General features: G+C 46.5%; 1 protein-coding gene across 3 annotated transcripts in view; it reads right to left on the bottom strand.

Moving 5' to 3' along the window:
* Window positions 1-9,469, bottom strand: part of ZYG11B (zyg-11 family member B, cell cycle regulator) — a 63,936-nt gene extending 54,467 nt beyond the window's left edge. The window contains exons 1-2 of one of the 3 annotated variants that reach the window (XM_072649477.1): window positions 4,556-4,716; window positions 1,993-2,103 (exon numbers count right to left, since the gene is read on the bottom strand). In XM_072649477.1, coding sequence (XP_072505578.1) covers window positions 1,993-2,103; window positions 4,556-4,558 — 114 coding nt within the window. In that variant the 5' untranslated portion in view covers window positions 4,559-4,716. Of the gene's footprint in view, window positions 1-1,992; window positions 2,104-4,555; window positions 4,717-8,564 lie in introns of those variants that run through there. The other 2 variants (XM_072649479.1, XM_072649478.1) reach the window with 2 other exon arrangements.
* Window positions 9,470-17,525: the final 8,056 nt, after the last annotated feature.

Genomic DNA, 17,525 nt, shown 5'->3' with positions numbered 1-17,525 from the left:
GGAGATTTCTCTCTCTCCTAAGGAAGAGTTCCCCCTGCACATGTAACCAAGACCCTGAATAAAGCCTAACCCTTGTTCGACTCTGGAAAGTCTCTTCTCTCATACGTTTATCCGGTTTGGCCAGCCGAAGACCTGCGATAGGTAAGGTAAGACTCGGGTAGCCCTCAGGCCTCTAGGCCTGGCATATATCTGCTATTTAAAAAATTAGTTAAACTACTTGAGACACTTTACTGAATATTAAAACTTACTTTTAGGTCTCTCTTGGAGGTGGACCCTAGCTTTCACAACCATTAGGAAATTTTAAGATTATTTCAATTAGTCAAGGTTTTTGTTTTAATGAAGTTTTGTTTTAAATAAAGTCACATTAGAAGTAACGCTAAAGCATCTTTTTGATTGCTAGTCACACTAACATCCACATTATAGATGGAAGAAATGAGCACTTCTAATTTTGCTGGTGCCTTTCCTGGGAATTTAAATATACTATGTCAGTCACACATAATTCAGGATTTGCAGGGGCGTTCTGCTGTTTATTCTTCCCCATCGTGACTGATCAAGCTCTCTGGAGTGACTATCACACAAAATGTAAGGAGCAAGCCCTGATCTAACATTGAAGCAGGCCAGAGCAGTCTGGGCAGAGTGTTCCCAAAGCCATCTGCAGGAAACAACAGAGGCTCACATATCCACGTTCAGCCTCTGCCCTTCGATCACTGTGCTTTTCTTGTTCCAGTGGTCAAAGCATCATCCACAAATCAGCACGGGGGAGGAAGAAGGGGAATGGCTCCCAGCCCCTGGCCCCTCCGTCACATCACCTCCACCTCCTGAGGCAATTGTGACTCAACTACCTGTCCTCCCTACCTCAAGGTGAAGCCAGAGGACCAAACAAGATCATGTAAAACACTAGAGAAATGGAAATTGACATTATTACTCAACTTCCACTAAGCAGCCAAAATTAACTCCAGAATTTGCAGCCTTTTCAAAAAGGACAAATATCCTCCCTAAGCCATCTTCACCCAAGCTCAGTTTCCCTTAGCTTCAAGTCACTCCACCTCTCTCTGGACCCCAAAGGGTTCAATTAGATGACCTCCAAGGTCCCTTTCAGTGCTTAAAAAAAAAAAAGCCTACAATTCTATTAACTAGTCATATTTCATTATGTGTTATAACATCTGTGTCTGTATCTTATTGGACTGTAAGACCTTTGAGTGCAGGAGCTGGGTCATAGCAACTAGCATAGGTATCTACCCCAAGCCACCCATTAACAAATATTTTTTTAAATCTGCTGTTGAATTATTAGAAAATCAAGACAAGCTAGTCCCCATGAGGGAGATGGGAATGAGAGTTTTTCGTATTCAAATGTTATCATATTGATGAAGGATATAGTGTCAGATCAGATCACATCCAAGTTATTCCAGTGATACAATCAGCTGATCAGTTTCACTGACACTTCAAAGCCCTGAGAAGGAATGGTGGCCACAAAGATGGCAGCTGCTGCGGGGAGGGCACAAGAACCAAGCTGTCATCATCACTTGGAGGAAGGAAGCACAATTAGCTGGCATTTTTTGTTAGGCTAAGAGTTGAACTGGTCTAGACTTTGGAGTCTCTTAACAGCTAAGTTTTAGCAACAACAAACATTTATTGAGAAACTGTGGGCTCTGCCACAGAAGCTAAGGCACTGGGGTAAAGGTGGGAGCTTGCTACTGCCAAATTTCAGTCGTCCATGAGCTAATACAAGAAATGAGAGTTTTGAAAAGTGCTGCACAAATGTTAAAGGAGAATAAATTATTTATCAATCCCACAAACACATCCAAGTTATGTTAATGCTACTTGACAGTTCTAAAGCTCTTTCACATGCATTCTCTCTCCTTGAGCCCCACAGGAATCCTGAGCAATAGATAGACTTGTCCATAATTTTAGGGCAGGAAGGGACCTTGGTGCTTATCTAGTCTAAACTATTTTAGAGATGAGAAAACTGAGGCCCCCCAGGGGCAAAGTGACCTGCTCAAGGACAAACAACGGCAAAGATTCACTCTCAGGCCTTCTGGCTCTGTCCAATGCTTTCAAGCGCCTTCTGTGTCCAGGGGTCTGAGATGATATGGGATGTAAAATCTACAAATAAAGAAATGAAACTATTCATTTTAGGCTAAGAGCTGCAACTTTGTCCCCCACGAGACCTTAACTAAATCAACAGAAGAAGGATATTTTGTCTGGGTGGAAACTCCTTCCATCACTGTGGCTTGCCTGCAACCCATTTTTAATAATCAGGCTTAGAGAGCACCATTACCTAAGGTTCAAAGATCCCAACATCACAAATGGAACTTGAATCTGGGTCTTTTTGGCCCAGGTTTAACACTAAATCTCCTCCATCAAGCTGAGTGCTTAATCTTCAAAAGGAAATTAATCACAACTGACACTTCTAGATAGCACTTTAAGGTTTACAAAGTAAAACACAACAATATTATTCGATTTTAAGAAAAATCCAATCAATAGATTGACTGCATTTCATCTTCCCTGCCCACTCCCTACTAAACGGCAGCTCAATAGCTATAAACTCATGAAGAGGGGCTTTCAGCCTTGACTTTTCCACAATCTAGACACCTGAAAGATCAGAAGCTGATATGTCTGCTATAGCTCCTGGTCAACACTGAACGATTGACAATGGGCTTTTCAAATAGTAGCTCTACTGCAAGACCCTCATAAGACTCCTCAGGATACAGCCCTCTATCACCTTTATCAGCTATTGAGGGCAGGCAGGCACTAGCACAGTAGTTACAGAGCTGGGCCTGGAGTCAGGAAGATCTGAGTGCAGATTTGGCCTAAGACTTTATTGGCTGCGTGACTCTGGGCAAGTCACTTCACCCTGTTTGCCTGAGTTTTCTCATCTGTAAAATGAGCTGGAGAAGGAAATGGCAGACCACTCCAGATCCTGGTCAAGAAAACCCCAAATGGGGTCAAGAAGAGTTGGACACAGCTGAAACGACTGAACAACAAAACCAGCTCTGGAGCAGAAAGGATGCAGAGCAGGGTTCTTTTCAATTACATGAACTCAACTCCCTGAAGACTAGACTTTAAAAGTTAAGAAGCAAATAGGTTAGAATTTGGGTGAGATTCTCAGAGGCGCTCTCCCAAATTAGGCAGCAATTAATCAAGAGCTGCTCCTGCTGGGCCTGGCTGCCGACTCTGCCACCTCCAGGTCAGGAATCTGCTCTCTGGCAAGCCTACAACTTCCAAATTCTGGCCTGAAGGTTTCATGGACACCCAAAGGCAATGAGTGGGGCCAGTGACAAGCTAAACCCAAGAATATTGGCTCTTCAGTTGGAAGAGAACATCTTACAGCTGAGGGGCAGCCCGCAGAAATGAGGTGACTTGACCAGGGCCACACATACAGGCAGGACCTGGGCCCGGAGCAGAAGTTCTGTCTCCGGACCGTGTCTTCCACTAGATTTCCACCGCTCTATGGAGAGGCAGCACACCTGCAAGGTGTTAGGCAAGACCTGCCCCGGTCCTTTCTTTGGAGTGTTTCCTACGACCTGTTTCTGTTAACACAAAACTGGACACTGGTGTTTCATTCTACTTCAAGGGAAGAACGTCTTTGGGAAGAAATTCTGCTCCCCCACACGGCTGTCCAGGCCAGCGCTCCGGACGCCAGGGATGCCCGCGCAGTCCCCGAGCTCAACAGGCCAAAGCTATGCCCTGAAAGCCCATCGTCGGTTCTGATGAAAGAAGGCTCAAGTGGACGGACTTCCCCCTTTCTAAGGTCCCAGAGCAGACCCAGGCACCCCAAGTGCCTAAAAAGGGAGCGCTTTCTTTCCTGAGAACGGCTTCTTGGAGGTGGCTGGGGGCAGCCTGGACAACCTCGGGGGAGCGGGGCTCAAACGGCGGGACTCGAACCCAGGTCTTTCTGGCTGGGCCAAGCCAAGCCTCCCTCGTGCGCCGTGTAGCGTTCCTGGCAAGCAGACCCGGCAAGGCTCTCCCTGCTTCCCCCTCTGCCCCGGGCGCCTTGCACCGCCCAGGCTGCGCCTCCTCTACAGCTTGGGGTGCCCCTGGGGGCCGGGCAGGGCTGCGCCCCATTACCCCTACCCTGGCACCTCCTGCGTGGTCAGTTGGGACGAGGGGTAGGGCTAAGATGGCCTCTGGGATCCCGGGAAACTGAGGTGGAGGAGGGGGCTGCGGGGGCCCCCCAGGCTGGGCATTCACCCACAGATCGCGGCCCAGGGACCGAGGCCCGGGCAGGCGCCTCGTCTGGCCCAAGGTCACGGAGGGGCCGGGACTGGAACCCAGGGCCCCGGCTGCGGGGCCAGCCCCCTCCTGCCCCCTCCTGGGGGTCCCCGCGCCACTGCAGCTGCACCCCGCCCCGGGTCCGGCTCCTGCCCGGCCCGAGGATGCTCGGGAAAAGCCGGGCACCCTGAGGGAGGGGCGCGGGGGGAGGGGGCACCTAGGGGGCGGGGGGCAGGGTCGGGGTCGGCCCCTCGGGGGGCTCGGGGTCGGTTGGCCCGCCCGCCCGCCGGGTCCCCGCCGCTCCGCCCCCGCCGCCCCCCGCCTCGGCCGGGGGGCTCCTCACCATGGCTGCGCCGGCCTCGCCTCGCCTCGTCCTCCTCCTCGTCCTCAGGGCCCACGCTGGTCGCGGTCCCGCGGGAGGCTCCAGGCGGCGGCGGCGGCTCCGCGGGGGGGCGGCCCCTGCCCCGGCCCGGCCCGGCCTCCTCAGCCTCCTCGGCGGAACCTGGAAGTGAACCCGCCGCCGCCGCCGCCGCCGCCGCCGCCGCCCCCCCCACTGCGCAGACGCGGGAGGGACGCCCCGCCCCCCAGCACCGCCCTTAAAGGAGCCGCGCCCCCAGACTCAGCTGTCAATCAGCTGGCCCCCGGGCGCTGGAGTCAGCGCTGCGGGGTCACAGACTCCTAGCGAACGGGCCTCCGCTCCAGGCGCTTGCAGTCTCCGGGGGCCTGCGCCTGCCACTTACCCTCCAGGATCCCCCCATCCACAGCTTTCGCAAAGGGCACTTAGTCCCCCCGCTAGTATTCTGGCTTCAGCACCCCAAGGTGCAGGACTCTGTCCGCCCTCCCTCCCATGCCCAGTCTAAGTTCCAGCCGCCAGTGCGTCCCTCTGCGGTGCCCCACCGCTCTTCTCTCTCTCCTCTCTCTCTCTCTAAGCAGTCTGACCGCCTCTCCCTCCTTGTGCCCCGATACCTGCTACAGCCCACAATGTCATGCCCACTTATAGATGTGCACTAGGGGCTGAGTCACCCAGAAACCTCCTTCTGACTTAGAGTCAGAGGTTCCCGTCATTCCCGGCTTGTTTTTTGTTTTTTTTAAGAGGACCCCGGGCCCCCAAGCTCTATTTCAGAGAAGATGGGCCAAAGAAATCTCACAAAGTTGCTTGTGTTTTTTTTTTCCTTAAGAGCGTCCAAAAGGCTTCGGGTCTGTCATGCAAATAAATTTGAGGATCCAAAAGCTAGACCCAGAAGCCAAGTTCAGTTTTCCTCTTGCCTAGCGGCATTCCAGCCTTGAACTCCAACCACAACACCGTCTAGCTACCAAAAGGACAGAACACTTATAACTACAGGGAAGGCTCAGAAGGAGCACCACCACCCACCTGAACTCATACTGAAAAGAAATCCCACATACTGGGCACCTAACAAACGCTTGCTGAGTCAATTGCCATTGAACGTTTTCTCGAAGGTCTTCAGGGCAGAGAACCCATGGTAGCCACATGGTGCCCAGAAGTAGGATGGGCATAGTTCTCTGATTCTCTGCCCTGGTTATGCCACATCTGGTATATTATGTTCAATTCTGGGATTCCATTAACTAGAAGGAAAGAGAGCACTTCAGCCAGGCCCCTACAGCCAAGTATATTCCTTTTCTTTGTGCTCAACTCCCCTTCCTTGTGTCCTAATATCAGGTGGCCCCCCAAACGGAAAATATCTGCCCCCAACTGTACTTACCAAACCAATCTTTAATGTAACCTTTAGCCCAATTAAGGACAAGGGAAACAGTTCTCCAAGGCCATGCCACTGAACCAGAAACTCAGAATAACAGAATTTTTGAGCTGGAAAGGACCTCAGTGACCTTCTAGTCCACAGCAATTTTCATTATAACATACCCAGCACCTGATAATAATAATAATTGCTAACATCCGTAGATCACCTACTATGTGCTGCTACTGTGCTACTAAGCACTCTTCAATTATCTCATTTGATCCTCAAAAAATCCCCAAACGGTAGGTGCTATTATTACCCCCATTTTCCAGATAAGAAAACTGAGGCAAAAAGAGGTTAAGTGATTTGCCCAAAGTCACACAGTTAAGTGAGTGTCTCAGGCTGGCTCTCGACTGAGGTCTTCCTGACTCCAGACCTAGTGCTATATGCACTATGAAGTGATCACCCCCAGTCTCTATTTGAATATCTCTAAGGAGTGGAAACTACCACCTTCTTGAGGCAGCCAATTCTACTTTGGGACAATTCTAATTGTTGGGAATTTTCCCTGCTCTCAAGCCTAAATTTGGGCTTTTATGTAACTTCCATCCAGGGCTCCTACCCCTCTGGGACAAAGCAAAAAGGATTCATAGTAGAAAGTGACACCTGAGGTGACCTTTGAAAAAAGCCAAGGATTCTAAAAGGTAGCAATAAGGAGACAGAACATTGCAGGCATGGGGGAACCACCTTCACAAAATCCCAGAGGTGGGAAAATCATGGAATAGGAGTAGGTCAGTCTCACTGGAATATAGAATATACACAGGGCAGTACTGTAGTTTGGAATAAGCCTGGAAAAGAAGACTGAATCCAGAAAGTGAAGGTATATAAATGCTGCAGAGGAGGGTGTATTTTATCCTTGAATTAAAAAGGGATTTCCTTCAAAGTAAAGAAAGACATGAAAGCTTGCTCCCTTCTGCTGGACAGCTGTTTGTCAGAAATAGAGCTGAGGGTCTGAGTGGACTTTAAGCTTGACATAAATCAACATTAGGTTCTGGCAACCACACAAGCTAACTCTATCATAAGGAAGGGGAGAGCAGAGGAAGGGAATACCTGGTATGTGCCAAGCACTGTGCAAAGCACTTTACAAATATTCTCTCATTTGACCACAGACACAGAATGCCCAGAATGAGGGCAGGGATAGTTCTCCAGTGCTTTGCCCTTGTTAGATTGCACCTAGAACATTATGCTCCGTTTTCCTACATCTTGGGAAGGATGTTGAGAACTTAGGGGCAGCTAAGTGGTTTGGTGTCTAGAGTGGTGGCCTTGAAGTCAAAAACCCCTGAGTTCAAATCCTACCTGAAACATTCACTACTAAGCTGTATGGCCCTGGGCAAGTCACTCATCCTCTGTCTGCCCCAATTTCCTCATCTATAAAATGGAAATGATAATACCACTTACCTCTCAGGGTTGATGTGAGGATCAAATGAGATAATGTAATTGAAAACACTTTGCAATACTTAAATTGCCATATTATAAATTGGAGAGTATCCAGGGGAGGGCAGCTGGGATGGTTATTCTCATATCAGAATGGGATGAAAGGACAAGGTTGTTTGGTTGTTGTCCTTTGTTTCCAAAGAGGACCAAAATGACATCACCATGATTAAGTGAAGTTTCACTGTGTCCGACTGTGGCTGATCAGTCCAATACGATCTCGGAATGCTCTACCACAGGTTGGGCACAGAGTCTGTGTGAATATTTGGGGTGGATACTCCAAATGTGCACATCCTATATTTACTTTGTGCTGTCTCAAATCAGCTTTACTCATAGAGCACAGCACCCTTTCTTATGTGGGCACCCCATGCTGACCAGTGTCTCCCATGTTACGCAGTCAAATCCAAAGTTCTCGAGAGAGACCTTGAGAATATCCTTGTATCATTTCTTCTGACCACCATGTGATCGCCTGCCCCATGCGAATTCTCCATTAAATAGTCTTTTTGGCAAGGACACATTTTGCATTCGAACAATGTGCCTAACCCATCAGAGTTGCGCTCTCTGAAGCGTAGTTTGCATGCTTGGCAGTTCAGTCTGAGCAAGGACTTCAGTGTCTGGTACCTTATCCTGCCAGGTGATCCTCAGAATCTTCCTAAGACAGTTCAAATGGAAGCGATTCTGTTTCCTGGCATGGTGCTGGTAGACTTTCACAGGCATACAACAATGAGGTCAGCACAATGACTCTGTAGACCTTCAGTTTGTTAGTCAGTCTAATACCTCTTCCCTCCCAAACCTTTCTTCAGAGCCTCCCAAACACTGGGCTAGCTCTGGCAATGCATGCATCAACCTCATTGTCAATGTGTACGTCCCTGGAAAGTACACTACCAAGGTAAGTGAACTTCTCCACAGCATTCAAAACTTCTCCATTTGCTGTAACCAACGGTTCCATGTATGGATGGTGTGGTGGTGGCTGATGGAGCACCTGTGTTTTCTTGGTGTTAATTATTAGGCCAAAATGAGCACAGGCAGCAGAGAATTGATCCATACTTTGTTGCATCTCAGCTTCAGAGGCTGCATTGAGTGCACAATCATCTGCAAACAGAAAATCATGCACCAACACTCCCTCCACTTTGGTCTTGGCTTATAGCCTTTTCAAACTGAAGAACTTACCTTGTTTAGCTTGAAGAAGACTCAGGAGCATGCTAGCTATTTTCAAGTATCTGAAGGGCTGAAACGCATGATGGGAGAAAGCTAGTTTGAGACTTAATGTCTGGAAAAACTTCCAGTTAGAACTGTTCCAGAGTGGCATGGGCTGCCTCCAGAGATGGTGAGGTCTCCCCATACACACACACATTGGTCATCTTTAAGAAGATCTGATGATGTCCCTTCCCATCCTGAAGTTCTGTGGCCTTGAGTCAAATATCCTGTGTGTGTGTGTGTGTGTGTGTGTGTGTGTGTGTGTGTGTGTGTTGGCTGGAGATTTGTTGACCCTTTGACACGACTCTGATGATGGCTAATTATTGATGAGGGTTGATTCAGGGTCAGTTCAAAAACCTCAGTTAGAACCCTGAGCTCAGCAGAACCAGGCAAGAGTAAGAACTTCATTTGTTGCCACTAGCAAAATAAACTGAAAGTCCCTGACCTCCAGAAGTCTACATCCTATTGCAATGAGTGGCTAGGGAAAGGAAGCATTGCTAGTCTGTAGTTCCTGAAAGATGATCTGCAGGCTTTAGTGGGCTACAAGTTCCACTTGATTAAGCAATGTGATGTGGGAGGCAAAAAACATATATGATCATGGGCCTAATTATTAGAATTTAGGAGGTAAAGAAGGAGATTCTAGGGGGGGCCTGCTGTACCCTACTCTGCTTAGATCTCAGCTTGGATGTCGTGTTCAGTTCTGGATAATCAATGCTGGGAACACTATTAACAAATTGGAACACACCCAGAAGAGGGGGATCAGCATGGAGAGGGACTCTGAAAGATTTCATATGAAATGGCGTTGAACTCCTCTGAACCTAAGCAACTCCCATTTTGGTTTCAAGCAATTGCAGGACTGCAGAAGTGGGCTGGAAAAAAAAAACCAAATAAATAAACCCTAACAATTTGAGGCTGCTGTCCAGTCCCATCTGACTCTCTGTGACCTCCTGTACCTCTGTGCATGGAGTTTTCTTGGCAAAAATACTGGAATGTATTTTTCTTCAGTGGCAAACAGAAGTTAAGTGACTTGCCCGAGGTCATACAGCTAGAATGTTTCTTAGACTGGATTTGAACTCAGGACTTCCTGCCTCCAAGCCCAGTGCCCTATTCACTTCACTACCTAGCTGCCTCTAACCCTAAGGATGCTTAACCTGTGAAAAGCTCTTTAAGTCCTGTGTCCTGCTTAAACAAATGTTTGTTTCTTCAAAGCAGATGCTTATTAATTGTGGATTTGCTTTTCTGTACTGCCATGAATTCCTCCTGTATCTTGTGGATATAGCTAATTAGCATATAATAAGCATTTTCTTTGATTTTGTTGCTTTTCTGCATAAAAGAATCTGTTTAGGCAGCTAGGTTGCACAGTTGATAAGAGTGCTGAGCCTGGAGTCAGGAAAATCTAAGTTCAAATCTGGCCTCAAACAATTAATAGCTATGTGATCCTGGGCAAGTCACTTTACCCTGTTTGCCTCAGTTTCCTCATCTTAAATTGAGCTGGAGAAGTAAAAAGCAAACCACTCCAGCATCTTTGCCAAGAAAAGCCCAATGGAATCACGAAGAGTTGGACACAACTGAAATGAGTAAATGCCAGAATCTGAGTTTGTACCTAGATCTCTCTCTCCCTCTCTCCCTCTCTCCCTCTCTCTCTTTCTCTCTCTCTCTCCCTCTCTCTCTCTCTCTCTCTCTCTCTCTCTCTCTCTCCCCCCTCCCCTTGCTCTCTCTCTCTCTCTCTCTCTCCATCTCCTTTGTATTTCAAGTAAAAAAGTCTGTTGACTAGTGACCATCTCTGAGTTTTTCTCTCAGGTACCATAACACATATGAGGATCACCTGAATAAACAGGAGAGCCATTATAGTCTCATTTTGTTTTCCCTGGCAAAGATGGGACTTTGGGGAGACTTGGTTGCTCTGTTGAAATCTTTGAAAGGACTTTTGGTGGATGAGATAAAATTTGTTCTGTGTGAGGCAAAAAGTTGGTTTTTCTCAAACCATAACAAAAGGTAGAAGTTACAGAGTACTGATTTACTTTATCTACATTTTGATTATAACTATATCCATTTTCTCTCCCTTAACAAAATGTAACTTTCTTGAAGACAAAGATAATAAGGTTTGTCTTTGTATCTTCCAGTGCCTTGAACAAGTGCCTAATGAAAAGTCAGAGTTTAATAAAAGCTTGTTGAATGAATAAGTAAATATGAATGGGGCAGAGGGAGAGAGATAAAACATGAATAAAACAAAGTAACTTGAGGAGGGAGAAAAAGCACTAACAATTTGGAGCATCAGGGAAAACATCAGAGAGGATCTAAGCCTCAAAAGAAGATAGAGATTCTGAAAGGTGAAAATGAGGAGACAATGTATTCCTAGCATGGAAGATGGCTTATACAAATGTGTGGAGGAAGGAGATGGCATATTGAGTTGAGGGAATGACAAATAGTCCAGTTTGGGAAGAAGGAGAAGAAGAAGGAGGAGGAGGAGGAGGAGGAGGAAGAGAAGGAGGAGGAGGAGGAGGAGGAGAAGAAGAAGAAGAAGAAGAAGAAGAAGAAGAAGAAGAAAAAGAAGGAGAAGGAGAAGGAGGAGAAGAAGGAGAAGAAGGCGAAGGAGAAGGAGAAGGAGAAAAAGAAATAAGGCAAGGAATGTAGGCAGGAGTCAGATTGTGGAAGCCTTTTAGCCAGGCTAATGAATTTGTATTTGAACCTTGAGGTACCTGAGAATCACCAAAGCTTTTGAGCAGAGGAATGACACGGTTATATCCGTGCCTTAGGAAAACGATTTTGGCAACTAGGAACACAAGCAGGGGTGACTGTTAAGTGTGGAAGATCATTTGGAGAGGAGACAAAACTGGAAACAAAGAGACCAATTAGAAATTTATGGAAATAGTCCAGACAACAGGTGAAGAGTCCCCAAATCAGAATGAGAGAAAAGGGAGCAGATAGGAGAAGTGTCATGGAAGTAGAACCACCAACTGGTGGTCTTGGTAACTGAATGGATATGGCAGTAAGGGAGAGAAAGAATCAGGAGTAAACTCAGGGTTGGGTAATAAACTTGGGTGACTAAGAGATTGGTGGTTCCCTTGACAGAAAAAAAGAGGAAGTGGGAAGAGCGATGGTTTTAGAGGAGAAATTATAAGTTTCGATTTGGATACATTGAGCTTGAGATGCTTATGGGACGTCCAGATGGAAATGTGCAGATGAGAGATTAGAATTCAGGAGAGACATTAGAGTTGAATTTATAAATTTGGGAGTCATTTGTATAAAGATGCTCCTTGAACCCTTTGGAGCAATGAGATGGACAAGGAAAGCAGTCTAGGATGCAAGGGAAGAGGACTCAGGACAGAGGTGCAAGGGTATAGTGGGGTAGAAGGCTGGACTTCGAGTCAGGAAGACCTAACTTCAGATACTGCAAAGTACACAACCTCCTTCAGCCTCAGTTTCCTCATCTGGAAAATGGGGGTGATAACAGCATCTACCTTGAGTGAGAAAACATAAATCAGGTGTTCTGCAAATGATAAAGACTATATAAATGCAATAATAATGACTATTGTTATTATTAGATCCAGAAAAAGAACCTGAAAAGGCATGTAGCAGAACCAGGATAGAAATCCCTAAGGACCAAAGGGAGGAGAGACTCTTGAAGCTGGTGGGACCTGGGGAGCAGGTCCAAAAGCTGCCCAAGTCCAACCAGGGTGAGAAACTGAGAACCAAGAAAAAGCTGATGACATTTAGCTGTTGGGAGAATATGTGGAAAGTCCTATGCCGGGGGCTGGTGGGAACACAATTCTCAGTGTGGGCATTTACATTTCTTGTTGTGGTTGTTGTTTAGTTGTGTCCAACTCTACACGACCCTGTATGCCATAGCACAACAATGCTGTCCATGGGGTTTTCATGGTAAAGATACTGGAGTGGTTTGTCACTTCCTTCTCCAGCGGATCAAGGCAAACAGAGGTTAAGTGACTTGCCCAGGGTCACACAGCCAGTAAATATCATGCCAGATTTGAACTCAGGCCTCCTTGACTCTAGGCCTAATACTTTATCCACTGAGTGACCTACCCTCAGAAACTGGCAAATGCTACAAATTTGGGCTTGATGTATTGTTTTGTTGATTGTCTTGAGTCTAGACTTTAAAGAGTGACAGAGAAAATGTTAATAACACCAATTAAACTTAAAAGTGTATATGTAGATGACCCCCTACCCCAGAGCTGGTTGTTAAACCTTTACCAGCGCACTCCTACAAGGCAAATCAGCAGTAAGTCTTGGTTCATAGGTGTCTTCCAGAAAGACAAAGATAACAGGTTGCTAGACCAGCTGAGGAATCCCTCAAAACTGGCAGTCCCTTCACTAATACAATCATCTCTCTCTCTCTCTCTCTCTCTCTCTCTCTCTCCTCTCTTTGTAGATTAGATGTAGATAGTTTAGAAAGAGAAGAGAGGAAATATATATGTAGATAGATATGTGACACATGACAGGCATGCATGGGGCACACTTGCCCAGAGGCTGTAGATTATAGTGACGATAAATTTAGTAAGGGAAGGGAAAAACTCATGGGGGGAGTGAATGGTGTCCAAACCCACCTTTCCCCTTTTGAGGGTAGGCACTATGTTTGTACCTTTTTTTGTATCCCCAGCGCTTAATACAATGCCAGGTATACTAATCAATGCTTGTTGACTGACTGCCAGGGTTAAATTTATGACAAGCAAATTGTATGTGGAAGGTTGTAGTGTAGGGAGTATTGATCCATACCCTATTTCAGTTCTGGAGGTCCAGGATCTAGCGATCCTAGGTAAGATGCACTTATTAATAAGCACTCACTTTGTCCAGGCACTGTGGGGGATTGGGGCATGGTTCTGGGGGTGGAGGTGGGAAAGCCAATGAGAAGCCTTGAGATTAGAACTGAGGTTGTCCTTAGAGAGACAACCAAGAGGTCTAATATCCAGTCAGTGCTTTGTGTGAGTGATAATTCTTTCTCTTTCTTTTTTCCAACAGACACCAGAGATGTGTCTTTGATCAGCTTCAGGCAGTGGTGTCTCTCTGCCTTTGGGTGGGGTTGGGTCCAGATGTGGACTGAATCTACATCCTGGATCTATGTGTACTATTTCCACTTTTATTATCTTTAATCTGATTAAGAGCTTTATATATTAATTACCTGGGCAGAAGCACTGGATCCAGGGATTTAATGAATGGGAGTGACCAAGGAAATGGAGAAAGAATTGCTGGATTGATTTGTGTATATACAAATCCACACCCCTATATGGACAAATATCAGGTGCCAGAAGATAAGGGAGGCCCATTCCCCTCTTCTCCATCTCAGACACCCCAAAGCAGAGGTAGAAAGAAAGGGGGAATGCCCAAGCAACTTGAATTTGAAAAGGAAATGTGCAGAAAATGAGAGCAAGCCCTGGTGAAAGAGGAGCAGAAGAGTATGTATGGCCCAATCCTGTAAAAATGGTGGCAGGTGATCCAAAGTTCAGTTTGAGCTAACACTGGTGGGGAAGCTAAAGACAATAAAAATGAGTGTGTGTGTGTGTGTGTGTGCGTGTGAGTGTGCGTGTGTGTGCATGTGTGTGTGTGTGTGTACATGTGCATGTGTGTGTGTGAGTGTGTGTGTTAGTGTGTGTGTTACTATTGTGGAACAAAAAGAGGATCAAAGCAGAAATTGGGGCCCTTCTCCTTGGGAAATAACAGCCAAATAGGGAGAGGGGGAGCCAACAGTGCTTTTCTCTGTAAGGGGGAAGGACCTTTGTGCTGGAAGTGTCACACTGGGAAGGATCAGCAGGGCACTGATACCCAAGAGAGTGAGGAAAGGCATCTAAGTCTTGGCTTGTTGGGAGCATCAAAGGAGATCCCACTTGTGAAGCTCTTTGCGAATCTAAAAGCCATCTATACATCTACACACACACACACTCGTTATTATTATGATCATTGGTATTGCTATTACCATTATTTCTAGGTTAGACTAGACTGATGCTGAAGTTCCCCAGCACTTGAATTCTGGGATTCCATAATTAGTAACCAGGGCCCTGAGAAGTGAACAGAGAGGAACAGGCAAGATGGCTGCGATCCAGTCAACACTAGGGGTGACCACGGATGTTCAGCCAGGAGCTGAGACAAGAGAAATCTCCCCTTTCCCACTCAGTCACTCCGACCCAGCACCAGGTGGATGATAGACTTCCCTGCTCATCACTATAAGGACTTCTGGAATGGGATTCTCCATAAGCACCTCCTTAGCTTGGTTCCTCTCTTTGTCATTCCCCCCAAGGTCACACAGGTAAGGGGCTCACAGGTTAAAAGCTATCGATTTGATTTCCCACACCCTGCCTCCACCCTCTGACTCCTGTGGAATTCTTGCTGATGTCCATCCCTCTGAAAACAACTTCTTTGAGGTCCTTTCCAATGCTCTCGGGGCCTGCCTCTGGCTCTACATTCAGCCCACATTTATTAAGCATCTACTGTGCTGGACTTTGGTACTTATTTGAATGAATGAAACATTTATTAAACATTACTATGTTCAAAGCACTGTGGTAAGTGCTGGGGAGACAAAAAGGCAGACGGTTCCTGAGTCAGAGCTTACATTCTGATGGGGGAGACAACACATGAGGAAGGTTTCAGCTGCAAAACAGATTGGAAGGTCCCACAGTCCTCAGGGGAAAGGGGCCATGTAGTCGTTAATGCTTCTTTGATGTCTTTTCCACCCATAAAATGACAGCAGTTTCTGATGTTGAACCAATTGACTGTGCCAAGGATTTGGTGATGAGAACTTTCCTCTCTGGGTCTTCAATGGCGCCTGCAGGAACCGTTGTCCCACCTTCCCAGGAGGATGGCAGAGAGCACTGGGTTGGATGCAGTGCTCATCCCAAGGTTCTCGGGTTCAGGGTCCTTGATCATCTCTGTCAGGGCCTCAGGGGAGATGATGTTCAGGGTGGTAAGGGTGATTTGAATTGCCTCTTATCTCTCCATCAGGGTGCTTGGCTACTTCAACTAAATCCCATGTGTGGTAGTTGGTAGGGATGACTGGTTCCTTCTTTACAGAAGCAGCCTGCACAGATGATGGTTGTGCTGGCTGGGCTGAAAACAGGACCAGTGGCCCAGGGGATGCCCCACTCCCAGGGCTCCTGTACCCATCTGCCTATTGGTGGAGGTGTATGGAGTGTTCAAAGAGAACTAGCACTTCTGCTGTGAGGGCTTACTGAGCCCTTTCCAGGAGCTGCTTTCTACCTTTGTCATCCACCTGATTCACCCAACTCTCCCCTGTGGCTCCAAAAAACTGTAGCATGTGCATCGGCCACACTCCAGTAAAACCATCTTGGCAGATGGGTCAAACCAGGTTAAGGGTAACCTCAAACCTTTTGGTGAGTTAGGGGAATGTCCAACCTCAACCTATGAAGACTTCTCCTGGAAGAATGGGTGGATGAGAACAATTTGTTTAATGGGCCATGAAAGCGTCTGAAGCTAGTGCTGTGGAGAAGACACCAACGCGTCATGGCATCCCGGGCTATTGCCAGTCAGCTTGCCTTTTATTGTGCCACTGCACTTGGGTGACTCTGTCAGAGAGTGAGGCTGAGGACTCTGTGCAGTGCCTCATTTCAATCCAATGAGCAAGTCAAGACATACTGTCGTCAGTCTTCTTCGAAACAAAGGACAAACAAAAACAAGAACAAAAGCCTATTGGTGGCAGTTAGTCAGTGGTTGTTGCTGTTGGGGATGAGGAGAGTGGGCCCCCTCTCCACATCATTATTTATCTGATTAAACCTTATATTCTCCTCCCCCTCCCCAGTTGAATGTAAGCTCTCTGAGAGAAGAGAATGCTTTGTTTTTCTCTCTCTCCATCACTGAGCACAGTGCTTGGCCCTTAGTTGACACTTAATAAACACAAAATTAAATTACATGACAGTCTTTGTCCTTGAGGAGCTTATAGATTGACCCTAAGGAGGACAGGAGGAAACATGTTCTGTGGACACAGAGAAGCAGGATATTCCCTCCTAGATCCACTTGGATTTTGTGACTGAGCTGGCCCTGGCTTCTTCCACCTGACTGCTCCTCCTCACTCCATCTCACCAACCACTTTCCATTCTCTGTGTGGGTACATGCTACAACTCTGCTTTGGTTTCCATGCTGTTTGTCTTGAGGCTTTCATTATTTCCCAAGAGTTCAATCATCATCTCCATGCAGAGGATTCTCATGTTCTAAAATTAATATCTTTTCCCCCAAAACCACTCCTCCTAACTTCCCCATTTTTGCCAAAGTCATCGCCATTCTTCCAGTCAATCCGGTTTTCAATTCTGGAGTCATTTCCATCCCTTCACTCTTACTCATCAATGAATTAACATTTATTAAACATCTACTATGTGCTACTTACTATGTGCTAAGTGCTGGAGATACAAAAAGGGGCAAAAGACAGGTCCTGCCCTCAAGGTGTTTACAATTTAAGGGAGGAGACGATATGCAAATAAATATATACAAAGCAAAGTTACATACAGGATAAATAACAAATAATTAATAGAGAGAAGGCAGGGGAACTAAGAGGGAAGGCTTCTTGAAGAGGATTTTAGTTGGGAGTTAAAGGAAGCCAGAGAAGTCATTAGTTGGAGGGGAGAACATTCCATGAATTGGGGACCCAGAGAAAATTCCCAGAGCAGAGAGATGGAGTGTCTTGTTTGTAGAACAGCCAGGAATTGGGTGTCACTGGAAAAGAGAACATTTTGAAGAGTAAGATGTAGGAAGATTGCAAAGGCAGAAGAGGGTTGGGTTATGAAGGGTTTTGAATGCCAAGGAAAGAATTTTGTATTTGTTTCTGGAGGCAATAGGGAGTCACTGTAGTTTATTGGATAGAGACAGAGAGGTCTGATAGATCTGAGCTTTGGGAAAATGACTGATATCTGAATAGAGGATATACTGGAGCAAAGAGAGACTTGAAGCAGGCAGACCCACTAGCAGACTGTTGTGGTA

Source organism: Notamacropus eugenii, chromosome 2 (assembly GCF_028372415.1).
Source record: "Notamacropus eugenii isolate mMacEug1 chromosome 2, mMacEug1.pri_v2, whole genome shotgun sequence".
NCBI classification, from domain to species: domain Eukaryota; kingdom Metazoa; phylum Chordata; class Mammalia; order Diprotodontia; family Macropodidae; genus Notamacropus; species Notamacropus eugenii.
Note: the sequence above shows the minus strand (reverse complement) of the source record. Positions and strands in the feature narration are given on the sequence as shown.